Genomic DNA, 13,102 nt, shown 5'->3' on the forward strand with positions numbered 1-13,102 from the left:
ATACAAGAGTCAACTGAAAAGCTCCCAGCCAAGTGATATGGCTTATGTCTTGTAATTCCAACCACTAAGAAAGCTGAGATGGGAGGACTGCTTGATCCCAGAAGTTTGAGAGCAGCCTGACCAACACAGTGAGACCCAATTTCCAAAATAATAATAATGATAATAATAATTAGCTGGATGTGGTGGTGTGCTCCTATAATCTCAGGGAGACCAAGGTGAGAGGATTACTTGGGCCGCGGAATCTAAGGCTGCAGTGAGCTATGATCATGCCACTGGACTCCAGCCTTGGCAACAGAGCAAGATGCTGTCACAAAAATAAAAACAACAACAACAACAACAAAAACACTTACAATAGCCAAAGCTAGAACAATTTGAGCAAGAAAATAAAGTAGTATTTGGTTTATAACATAAAATATAAAATAAATATCCATAAGTACACACTGACAAAAAGAAAGGAAGAAAGATCTCCCCTACACACAAAAACAATTCCAAATAATGGATTCACCTATAAGGAGGGAGAGCATAATCCCAATCCTTTTGTGTAGGCTGCAAATAGTGACTTTCATCTGAAGAATGCAGTATGGAAAGGGAGAAAAAAAACAAAAGAGTAACTTTACAGTGAATAAATCTGCTAAACATTACTTCAAGCCAGGTAATCAAGGTTAAAACATTAATGGTGATTAAGTCATGTTGATAGAATACATCCTTGATATGACATGAAGAGAATGACACTTCTATTATCTTCCTCCAAAAACACATAATCCAAGTCTAATTATAAAAAAAAAAATCAGGAAAGTCCCAATTGAAGGACATTCTACAAAATACCTGACCAGTACTCCTCAAAGCTGTGAAGGATATAAAAATCAAAAGAAGTACATGAAACTGTCACAACCAAGAGGAGCCTGAGGAGACATGACTACTAAATGCAATGCTGCATCCTCAGTGAGATATTGGAATAGGAAAAGGATCTTAGCGGAAAACTAAGGAAATCTGGATAAAGCATGAACTTTATTTGATAATAACGCACCAATATAGGTTCATTAATTGTTACAAATGTACCATACTAATGTAAGATTCTAATAATAGGAGAAAATGAGTGTGGGGTATAAGAAACTCTGTTTAGTTTTTATTTATAATAAATAGATTTATAATAAATCTAAAACTATATTAAAATAAAATATATTTTTTAAAAGAAGACTACTGTTTAACAACTTACTGTTTAATCAAAGACAATGTCAACACAGTGAATCAAATATCATACATCACTTTAAAGTCATTTAGAATTTAAAAATTAAATGATATGTATTTAACATATTTGGGGAAAGTATCTGCAACTTCCGTCACAGGCAAGGAGATAACAATAAATATATAAAGAGCTCCAAAAAAATCAAGAGTAAAAAGAAAAACCTAACTGACAGGAAATGGACAATATATATGAACAGAGTGACCTAGCAAAATAAATTTAAATGACCAGTCAATGTAAAAAAAGATGAATATCTCACACATGTTGTGAGAAATGCAATTTTAAATGATACTAAGATACTGTGCTAAGTGAAATAGCTCCCAACAGCCATTGTCTATCTCACTATCATGAGACAGGCAAGAATCTAAAAGCATAACAACACGCTGCTGATAGAGTTGTGGGAAACAGGCACTCTCATAGGTTTGCTACAAACACAAAAGGTGGGGGAATTTGGCAACATATGGGAAAATTACAAATTACATATACCTTTATTCTCTGTTAAATGAATTCCATGTAGAAAAATAAAATGACCAAAATATTATAAGACTAATTCCCAAGAATATTCATTTTAGCAACATTTGTAATAGTATTGGAAAAATAAACCAAACACAAATGGTAACTATTATACAAAAAGACTGAGAGGACAAAGAAGAAAGATTTCTCTGAAAACACTTTGTTTCATATTTTCAACCTAAGATAGATTTACCTTCAAGCTAATAACGTCTAATCTTCAGGGCGTCTTACTTGCATCTGCCCCTTCCAAGGGTTTAGGAAGGATTCTAGCAATGTGTTCTCGTGGTAAAATATTTTCGTAAATGTTTTAAAGTACAATATTTTTCCATGTTTCTTAAAGAGTGATACCAAAATTGTATAAGCTTTAGGCTCATCTAAATGTTATTTGATCTGTGGATTTCAACTTTGGAATCATGTAAAAATGCTTTATGCAGTAAAAAAAAAAAAAAAAAAAAAAAGTAAAAATAAATTAAAAAAAGAAAACAAATCAACAACATTCCAATTGTTTTAATTTGATCACTATCACAATCCTCATTCCAGAAGACTAAAGATTAGTACCCTAGTGAAAAGCAAACTATTACCCTTGCTAAAATTATCAGTATAAGAATATAACTATATTTCCTCATCTTCCCAAATGGCATTATTTACTTACTAGGCAACTAATGAAAACTGTCAGGTCCCTTTACCAATCTTTTAATTGATATTTAAGTTTGATTTTTAAATGAATTGTACTTTTTCATGATTATCCTCAGGCATGTACTTAGAGACAAGAAGAGTGATGCAACAGAGAAAGAATACTGAACTAAGCCTCAGAAACTTGAGTGCTAGTCAAGCATCAACCTCTTACACATATTGATAACTTTGGTCAAGTCATGACACCTCTTAGACCCTTCATTTTCTCATAGAAAAACTAAAATCCAAGCAAAGTGTTATACTCAGTGTGTCATTCTCACTGATATGTCTGATGTGTTTTTCCCCCACCTAAAGAAACTGATTTTTTTTTCTAAAGTAATACATTCTCAAATACCATGTATAAGAGCATGTCAAATAACTGAACTGGAAAAGAGCATCACCATAGCAGACTACAAAAAGATGCCCCATTTGTGTCCATGCAAGAAAGGATAGTACTGGTCACTGCTTACCATTGTTTCTTCATTGATGAGAAAGCTGGTCTCTCTGCTGCTCAGGCTCTGCTAACAGTACCGGGGGAAGATATAATGCTATTATTAATAGTGCAGGTGGAGCAAAGGGAGCTTTTAAGTTTCAGTAACAAAAACTCTGTAATCTCTATGCAGAAACACTTAATCTGGAACCACATTAAATCCTATGTAAAACTGTGGGCATATATATGTGTATACATGTGCATGTGTGTTCATGTATGTGTGCTATGTATCTGTAAATGTGCCTGTGGGGCAGGGTGTGTTTGTCTGTGCAGTGAGGAAAGAGAGTGAGCTTCAGAGAAAATTAGTATTTGGGAGGTAGCTTTATCAAATCATAAAAATAATCAGATACAAGAAATGGTTAAGAACTACTACATTACTGAGAAATAACAAAGAGGTCTAATCTTTTCATGGTGCTGCATCCTAAACAAAACCAACAAAAGGGCAGAATTAATTGGCTATTTTACGCCCTTCAACATTTATTTGAAATCATTAAAGGGAATACCTTGGAAAATACACCATCAGGATTCTTAAGAATTTGAATTTATAACCCCTCCAAAAAAAGCCATACATGTATAAAAATACACACAAACCACTTCTAATTAACGCAATAGGGATGCCTCCCTTTGTATATGGTGGATTCCCAATTCCTCAGGTTACATGATGGTCTACACACCACAGGACACAGACCTGAGATAACGCCCAATCACTTCTCAGCAGTCTCTAGTGACAGGTACAATAGAATACTATGGAGAGACAGCAACCAACAGAAATGATTGGAAATTCATGTCCAGATTGTAATTCACTTACCTTGTTCTTGGAAAAATCACAATCAGTGTCTCATTATGCCCAAATAATGCTGGGCAAATCAGTTTTCAAAATAGCAGATAAAATGTGTGATAGACATATTTAAAACATACTCAAAGAGCACCTTGGAAATATATCCAATGCTACAAAAGTAAAGTAACAGAATGTGCCACAAAAGCAGTAATTTCTCTGTGTTCTTTAAAAGAGAATGAAAGATAATTTTGAAAACATACAATTTTCATACTACTATATTTAATATAAATTACAAGATAATGTAATCTACTGTACTAAAGTAATACTGAAACAGGTGGGAAAAGTTGGGGGAAGACTGAGAATCTGTGAGTATACAGGCCTAAAATACAGTTATAATTAGAATCTACTTATACATGATTATATCTACTTGTGGACCTTGAATGAATTCCACTAGCTCATCTAAATACAACAGATAGCAAATGAAGTGAACGAGTATCTTGATCACTCAATTCTGAAATAGCAGCCTCTAAAAATATACTGTGCAGCTACATTTCTACTAAGACAATAAACAAATTTATTATAGCTTCATTTATATTGACTCCTGATAAGTTTTTCCAATTATCCTAGAGAAATGTTAGTTGTTTTGCTTACAGAAGGATAGAAGAAAACCATATATTCAAAAGCAACCGGGCTAGTCATTTTACAATCTCTCCCTTTAGGAAAAATCTTTGCTCTGATTTCCAATCAAAAGATGGGGTTATATCTTCACTTTGCAGAATGTAAAATAAAATAACTTAGATTACTTCTTCATTTTGCTGAGTATGTCATTGTCTCATTTCTTACTAAGCTTAGTCTTAGGCAAAACGAGAATCCTTGATGTACTTCTAGACACAATTCTTAAAACAGCATTCTTAAAGAAATATTATACACTGAATAAGGAGCTTTAGAATCAGATTACCTGTGTTCAGAATACCAGCTCCAAAACATAGGAGATATGACAATAAAACAATTTATATACTTTCAGTTTGCCTCATAACCTCTTTCTTCAATTATATAAAACCCATTAAATACATATGTAAAACTGATTACATTTGTAAACTTGAGCAAGTTAACCTCTCCAAACCATAACTTCCATAGAGTGAGATTAAATAATACATGGGAAGTTCTCGATAAATGTTGGCTTTTTAAAATTAATGTTTGTTACTTTCTAGTGATCATATAATAAATATGTTAATCATGTCACACATGTTTAATTCACATGCATTTTCTGATTTCCAAAAAGATTGTAACAATGTCCAATGATGGACTCATACTAATTGTAAATCAGAGGTAAAACTAGAATAGCTTTTTAAATATTTAAGCAATCATGAAAGCACAGAGGACCCTTTCAAAGTATAAAATAATTTTGGAATAATGAACCTAGAATTCCTATATATTCTTCTGTCTTGTAAAAGCCTAAATATTCATCATATGTACAAATTTGTTAATGGACAAAATCCATTGATTCTAGTCAATTCTGCCTCAATCCAATAGTTCAATGAACACGCTATAATACTTATTTTTTTTGAAAATTGCCTGCCTCCTGTCCATAGATGGGGTGAAAAAAATTGGCTGCAATGTGTAGAGCCTGTTTTTATTGCATTTGAGTATCAGAAAAAATATAATTTAGCATTGAGGAAAGTGAAGTTAGTTGTACTCACTTTTTTTAACTTTTTATTTTGCAATAACTATAGCTTCACAGGAATTTGCCAAAATAATACACAGAGATCCCATGTAACCCCTACCCAGTCTCCTCCAATGGTTATTTACATCTTACATAACCACAGTAAAATATCATAATTAGGAAGCTGACATGAGTAAAATGTCTCTGTGTAGTTGAAAGTCATTTTGTCACGTGTATATTTGGGTAAGAGCCAGCCCTGTCAAGGTATAGAGCTATTCCACCCACAAAGATCTTCCTCATGCTACCCTTTTAAATTTATGTCCATTTTTCTTCCCTTCAACATCCATGTCTCCTAGAAATCACTAATTTGTTCTCCATCTGTATACTGTCATTTCAGGAGTGTCATAAAAATGGAATCACAACATATGTGTTCCTTTAAGATTTTTTTTCCACTTAGCATAATGTCCTGGAGATCTATCCAAGTTGTGTTTATTAATAGTTTGTTCCTTTTTACTGATGGGTAGTTTTACATGATAAGGCCGTGCCACACTTTGTTTAACCATTCACCTGCTGTAGGACACTTAGGTTGTTTCCACTTTTTGGCTACTACAAATAAAGCTGCTATGAATATCTGTGTTTAGGTTTTGTGTGTGAATATATGTTTACATATCTGCCAGATAAATGCCCAAGAGTATGATTACCCAACTGACATGAAAATTACAATTTAGTTTTTTTAAGAAACTGCCCAACAGTTTTCCAGAGTGACTGTATCATTTATATTTCCACCAGCAATGTGTGAGAGATCTAGTTTCTCTGCATCCTCACCAGTAAGTTGTATTGTCGCTATTTTATATTTTAGCTCTTCTAATAGGCATATACTGACATCTCAGGTTGATCTTATTTTGCATTTCTTAGTGGCTAGTGATATTGAAGATCTTTTCATATGCTTATTTGCCATAATATTTCCTCTTTATTGAAAGATCTCAATATGTATTTTGCCCACTTTCTAATTGGGCAGTTTTTTTTTTTGTAAAATATTTAAATTTTATGGGTTCTTTATAAATCATAGATACAAGTCCTTTGTCTGATACAGGATATGCAAATATTTATCCCAGTCTGTAGCCTGTCTGTTCATCATCATAACGGGATCTTTCACAGAACAATAATTCTTAAATTTGATAAACTCCAGTTTATCAATGCTTTTCATTAATAATGTTTTCATTTGCAGATATGACATGACTACAAACTCTTTACCAAGACCTAATTTCCAAACAGTTTGATCCGTTTTTTTCTTCAAAAAATTGTACAGTTTTATGTTGTACATTTAGTCCATGAACAATGTTGAATTAATTTTTGTGTAAGTTATAAAATTAGGTTAAGTTCATAAGTTTGCCTATGAATATACAAATGCTCCAGCCTGTTTGTTCCATTGAACTGCTTTTGCACATTTGTCCAAAATCATTTGGCTGTACTTGTGTGAGGCTATTTCTGGGATCTCTATTCTGTTTCATTAATCTACATGCCTATCCTTCTCCAAATATCACACAGTCTTCATTAGACTGCAGCTAAAAAACAAGTCTTAAAATAAGATAGAGGGTTTTCTCCCACTTTCTTCTTTTTTTTTCACAATCATTTTATCTCTTCTACTTCCTTTGTATTTCCATAAAATTTTCTGAATAATCTTGCCTATGTCTATGAAATGTCATGCAGATATTTTAACTTATATACCAATTTGGGTTTCCACATTGTCATTACTAGTATATAGAAATGTTACTAATTTCTATATAATTTTCTTATTTTTTACAACCTTCTTAAACTCAGTTCTAGGAAATTTTGTTTTTGTCTTTAATTTTGTAGATTTCTTGGGATTTTCTATGTACATCATCAGGTCACCTGGAAATGGGGAGAGTTTTATTTGTCCCTTTCTGATCTGCATACCTTTTATTTTATTTTTTTTTTGTCTTATTGCAAGAATTGTCAGTACTATATTTAATGAGAAGGGTAAGTGAGGACATTCCGATCTTACGAAGAAAGTGTTCAGTCTTTTACCATTAAGTATACTGTTAGCGTAAGTGTTGTGAGTATGCTCCTTATCAGGTTAAAGTAGTTCCTCTCTATTCTTGGTTTTTCTGAGAGTTTGTGTTTGTTTTTAAGAAATGGAAGTTAAATTTTGACAATATTTTTTTCTGATAAAAATCACATGATTTTTATTATTTAGCCTTTGGTGAAGTATACCAATTGTTTTTCAAAAAATGAATGGAGACCAGGTGCAGTAGCTCACGCCTGTAATCTCAGCACTTAGGGAGGCCAAGGCAGGCGGATCACTTGAGGTCAGGGAGGTCAGGAGTTCGAGACCAGCCTGACCAACGTGGTGAAACCCTGTCTCTACTAAAATTATAAATATTAGCCGGGTGTGGTGGCATACACCTGTAGTTCCAGTTACTCGGGAGAGGAAGGGGAATCGCTTAAACCTGGGAGGCGGAGGTTGCAGTGAGCCAAGATCGTGCCACTGCACTCCAGCCTGGGTGACAGAGCAAGACTCTGTCCCTTCCCACACACACAGGAAAATGAACGGAGCCTTCCATCAATAGAGTAAACCCTACCTGGCCATGTTGCATAATTATTTTTATATTACTGAATTTTATTTGCTAATATTTTACTAAGGATTTTTGTATCTATGTACATGAGGGATATAACTTGTAGGCTTTTTGTTTTTTTTTTTTTTTAAACTGTCTGTCTCTTTTGGTATCAAAGTAATGTAGGGCTGTGACATGAACTGAGAAGCGTCTGTTTCTCTTCTATTTTCTGGAAGAGACTGTATAAAATTAATGTTAATTCTTCTTTAAACATTTGGTAGAATTCTCCAATGAGACCATTTAAACCTGGAGATGTCTTTTAGGGGAATTTAAAAATTACACATTCAGTTTACTTAGCAGCTACAGAGCTATTCAAATTATTGTTTTAACGTTGAGTGGATTATAGTAGTTTGTGCTTCTTGAAGAATTAGTCCATTTCATCTTAGTTGTCAAATTTATGTGTGTAGAGTTGTTAGTAGTATTCCTTTATTTGCTTTTTGGTATCTACAGAATCCATATTGATATGTCCTGTTTTATTCCCGATATTGGTTATATATGTCCCAGCCCAACCCCCTTTCTGCCAGTCTGGCTAGAGGTTTGTCAATTTTATGTATCTTTCCAAAGAAACAACTTTTGGTTTCAATGATTTTTTCTAATACTTTCTGGTTTTCAATTGCTTTTATTATTATTTCCTTCTTCTACTTGCTTTGGGCTTGTTTTGCTCTACTTTCCTTTATTTATTTATTTTTTTATTTTGAGACAGCTTGGGCCCAAGAGTCTAGAGTTTTAAGAAATTATTCATATAATTCTTATTCTTATTTGTATATTGATCTGCAAACTACACTATAAAATCACTGTCCTATATGATCTTCGTAGTTCCCTCTGGTTCTCATATTCTGTTTCTCTCACCATTTATGTCACTGAACTTTTCTTTGTTAACTTTTATTTTAAGTTCAGAGATACAAGTGCAGGTTTGTTGCATACATAAACTTATGTCATGTGGGCTTGTTGTACAGATTATTTCCTCATCCAGGCATTACGCCTAATACCCACTAGTTGTTTTTCCTGATCCTCTCCCACCTCCCACCCTCCATCCCCCAAAAGGCCCCAGTGTGTGATGTTTCCCTCTGTGTATCTGTGTGTTCTGATAATTTATCTCCAACTTATAAGTGAGAACATGGTGTATTTGGTTTTCTGTTCCTGTGTTAGTTTGCTAAAGATAATGGGCCTCCAACTCCAACCATGTTTCTGCCAAGGACATGATCTTGTCATTTTTTATGGCTCCATAGTATTTTATGATATATACATATCACATGTTCTTTATCCAGTCTATCATTGATGGGCATTTAGGTTGATTCCATGTCTTTGCTATTGTGAATAGTGCTGCAATGAACATATACATGCATGTGTCTTTATAAAAGAATGATTTGTATTCCTTTGGGCATATACCCAGTAATGGGATTGCTGGGTCGAACGGTATTTCTGTTTTTAGGTCTTTGAGGAATTGCCACACCATCTTCCACAATGCCTGAACTAATGTACCCTCCCACCAACAGGGTGTAAGCATTCCTTCTTCTCCACAGCCTCACCAGCATCTGTTATTTCTTGATTTTTTAACAATAGCCATTCTGACTAGTGGGTCACTGAACTTTTTTAAAGGAACCCTGTAACTTCTAGGAATCTTAATGAGCTTATCCAGCCAACTAGCAAATAGCCAACCTATTCTAGAAGGATGTTTTCCAAGCAGAAATTTCAGTCATTCCTGGAAATTCTTTTTAAATCCTGTTTATATCTGGCTGGACATCCTGAAACCACTCAAGGACGTCTACCTCTGTGAGAGCTACGCATGGGATTCTGTATCAACTAGAGTCTATCAGAAAAATTATTTCATTGAAATGCCTTTAACATGCTTATATTCAGCATATAAGCAATATAAATTGTTCGTATCTTTCTTAAAATTTATATAAGAAGGCCTTTGGTTAAAAGAATTCTGTATTTTTACAAGTAGTATTTAATTTATTTATTGTTCTATTTAATGTGTTTATACAATTCAGGTTGAACTCCAGTATAGTCATAGATAAGCACTAATCATACTAATAACTGTAAAATAATAAGCTATCACAGACTACACTAACATTACATAATAGCAAAATGTTAAGGGAAATACTAGTATCTTGCATATCAATGATCAGCATATCTCAGTCTATTTCACAGGGAGCCTCAAAACAAATCAAACATCTATTTGTTCCCTTATAACATCTGGAAAAGATCCAATATTAAATCTGCATGGAACATAGAACTTGATTTAGCTACTTAAAAAATGAATAAATTAGAGGACAAAATAGAATGTATTATAAGTAAATAAGTACAAATACTTAGTTAACCTTATCTTGATTTTTTATTCTGACTTATAAGGAAGCTAATACATATATATTTAACTTACCTCACTCATTTGGAAAGAGTAGTCTATATGTTTATTGACTTTTTCCCCTAAATTAAATAAGAAAGAGAAAAACATGTTAAATTAGCCAACTGATCAGAATATGTTCAAAAGTCTGTGTAAGGAAAAAATAGGAATTGAATGAATTAAAAAATTCAAAGAAAAAATACTAGAAGAAAAGACACAAGACTGTTCAGGAGCTAAATTGTTTGAAACAGACTCCAAAAGAAGTCTTACCTAAAACTGCCTATAATAGGAAAAGGATAAAATACTGATGTGTAAAATACAATCTCAATTACTGAGAAATAAACAACTCTGATCAATGCAGTTATCAATCTATAACCACAAAACCGCTAAGAGTAAAATACTCAATAGGGTGTCCATTGATATCTCTTAGTTCTCAACATGTGAGATTTAATATTCTCTCAGCTTGTTTTCCTGAAATCAAACCAGACAGCTTGTATACAGAACACTACCAGTTTCTACATAGGCCAAAGTACTTTCCCGACATACAGATAGCTCCGTAATGGTTATGCATTTAGTCGTTTGCACTAAAATATATATTCAAATAAGTTTATGACACGAAAAAAGTTAAATATAGAACTGAAATTCTTATTTTCTAGTGGTTCCAACTTGAAAAAGCCCTAAGATATATTTAAGTCAAAAACTTCCTATGTATTTTTTTTTTTTGGAGAAAATATCACAATGGGAACCGCATAAAATGTTAGCACTTTAAGTTCAAGTTAGTGACTATAATTTTAGAAATAGGATAGAAAAACTGGCAAATGAAACTGAACGGAGAGCCCAAAACAAGACACTTTATTATATGGAAACTTGATATCGAACCATTGTAGGGGTTGACTAATGTCTCTCCTACGCCCAAATTCATGTCCATCTCAAACCTCAGACTGAAACCTAATTTGGAAATGTAGTCTTTACAGATGTAATTAGTTAAAGATCTAGAGAGATGTAGTTATACTGGATTTCAGGTGGGCCCTAAATCCAATGATGGATGTCCTCCTAAGAAAAGAAGAGGGAACAGAGGCACAGAAGAAGGCAGTGTGAAGATAAAAGCAGAAATCAGAATGATGTGTCTACAAAGCCAAAAAACACCAAGTATTTCAGGTGCTATAGTCTGAATGTGCTCATGGTGCAGAGCTCTTATGAATGGGATTAGAGGCCTTATTAAAGAGATTCCAGAGAGCTGCCTTCCCTCTTCCATCATGTGAAGACACAGTAAGAAGATGTTGTTAATGAGCCAGGAAACAAGCCCTTACCAGACACTGAGTTCAGTACCATGATCTTAGACTTCACAGCACCCAGAACTGTGAGAAATAAATGTTTGTTCTTATAAGTAAAAATTAACAAAATAAAGCAATTGTATAAATCCAAAAAATATAAAAAAACATAAATCTACCATTTGTATAGCTTTTTCACAACCCAAGTATGATAGTCCAATTCCTTTTCACAGATCACACAAATCACTCAGTTTTTCTCTTAAATAATTAAGCCCATTATATACATAAATTTATACTTGACTGAAATTCAACCATTATAGCTCGGCTAAGGAATAAGGTCCAAAGTTTCCTGCAGAGGAATATTTTGAGTTTTGATCTGTACATTGGTTAAAACAAGGCTGTATATGAAAATAAACACTGGTTTGTAAGAAAGCTTTATTTCATTTATAATTTTATTTTATTTTAAAAAGCAGATTTATGGTTCATAGCTTTGCTAGTATAAGATGGGGTCATTCTTGATATAAGTTTTTTGTTTTTGGCAAACAGTAAAACTCTTTAAAATTAACTAAAACCAACCAACCTCTCCAACCTCACCCTTTTGCACTCTTAAGTCTGGCCCACTAGTCTCCTTTCAGATCCTTACACCTTCTTTCTGTTCCATTCTCCCTCTTTGAGGGGCCTTAACACACAATTATTCCTCTGTAAGGAATGCTCTCTGCTATGGATTGAATGTGTCTCCCAAAGTTTATGTGTTGGAAACAATGTGCAGTGCAACAATGTTGAGAGGTAGGACCTTTAAGAGGTGATTAGGTCATCAGTGCTCTGGCCTCATGAATGAATTAGTGCTGTTATCACAGGAATAGATTTGTAATTGCAAGAATGGATTTGTTATGAAAGAAAGTTAGGCCATCTCATGTGTGCATGCTCTCTCACCAAGTGATGCCTTCCACCATGTTATGACACAGCAAGAAGGGGCTCACCAGATGTGGTCCCCAATCTTGGACTTCCCAGCTTCCAGAACATGGATCAAATAAACTTCTATTGTTTATAAATTACCCAGTCTGTAGTATTCTGTTATAACAGCACAAAAGGGAATAACACATTCTCTCACTCCCCACCTTGCCCTGCGTAATTCTTCACATCCTTCAGATACCAGCTTGAAAGTCACTTTCTCCCCAGGGAAGCCTTCTTTCACATATCTGGCTAGTTCAAAGCATCTGATATATCTCTACTCGATGGCACTTGTCAGGGTTTCAATTTTACATGAATATATGTGCTTTTTGATTAATATCTTCTTATCCCCAAAAGAAGATAAGTTTCTGAAAAGGGAGCACAATTTGTGGTTTTGTTCTTTTAGCATACTGACTGGCAAATGAAAGATGGCTGATAAACGTTTATTGAAAAATTGAATGAGCAAGTTGACAAGGGAGCCAAGTTTTTCACTGTGGCTGCAAATGAAAAGCCAAAATATAATGATAACTTGCCATGC

General features: G+C 33.8%; 1 protein-coding gene across 11 annotated transcripts in view; it reads right to left on the reverse strand.

The window, feature by feature from the left end:
- ANO5 (anoctamin 5) overlaps positions 1-13,102 on the reverse strand; it is an 89,662-nt gene that overhangs the window by 66,488 nt on the left and 10,072 nt on the right. For 4 of the 11 annotated variants that reach the window (XM_063641910.1, XM_063641909.1, XM_055282129.2 and 1 more), the window contains exons 2-3: positions 10,379-10,425; positions 2,899-2,949 (exon numbers count right to left, since the gene is read on the reverse strand). In XM_063641910.1, the coding sequence (XP_063497980.1) occupies positions 2,899-2,949; positions 10,379-10,425 (98 nt within the window). Of the gene's footprint in view, positions 1-2,898; positions 2,950-10,378; positions 10,426-11,652; positions 11,701-13,102 lie in introns of all 11 variants that reach the window. The other 7 variants (XM_063641911.1, XM_055282130.2, XM_055282128.2 and 4 more) reach the window with 3 other exon arrangements.

Source organism: Symphalangus syndactylus, chromosome 6 (genome assembly GCF_028878055.3).
Source record: "Symphalangus syndactylus isolate Jambi chromosome 6, NHGRI_mSymSyn1-v2.1_pri, whole genome shotgun sequence".
NCBI lineage: Eukaryota > Metazoa > Chordata > Mammalia > Primates > Hylobatidae > Symphalangus > Symphalangus syndactylus.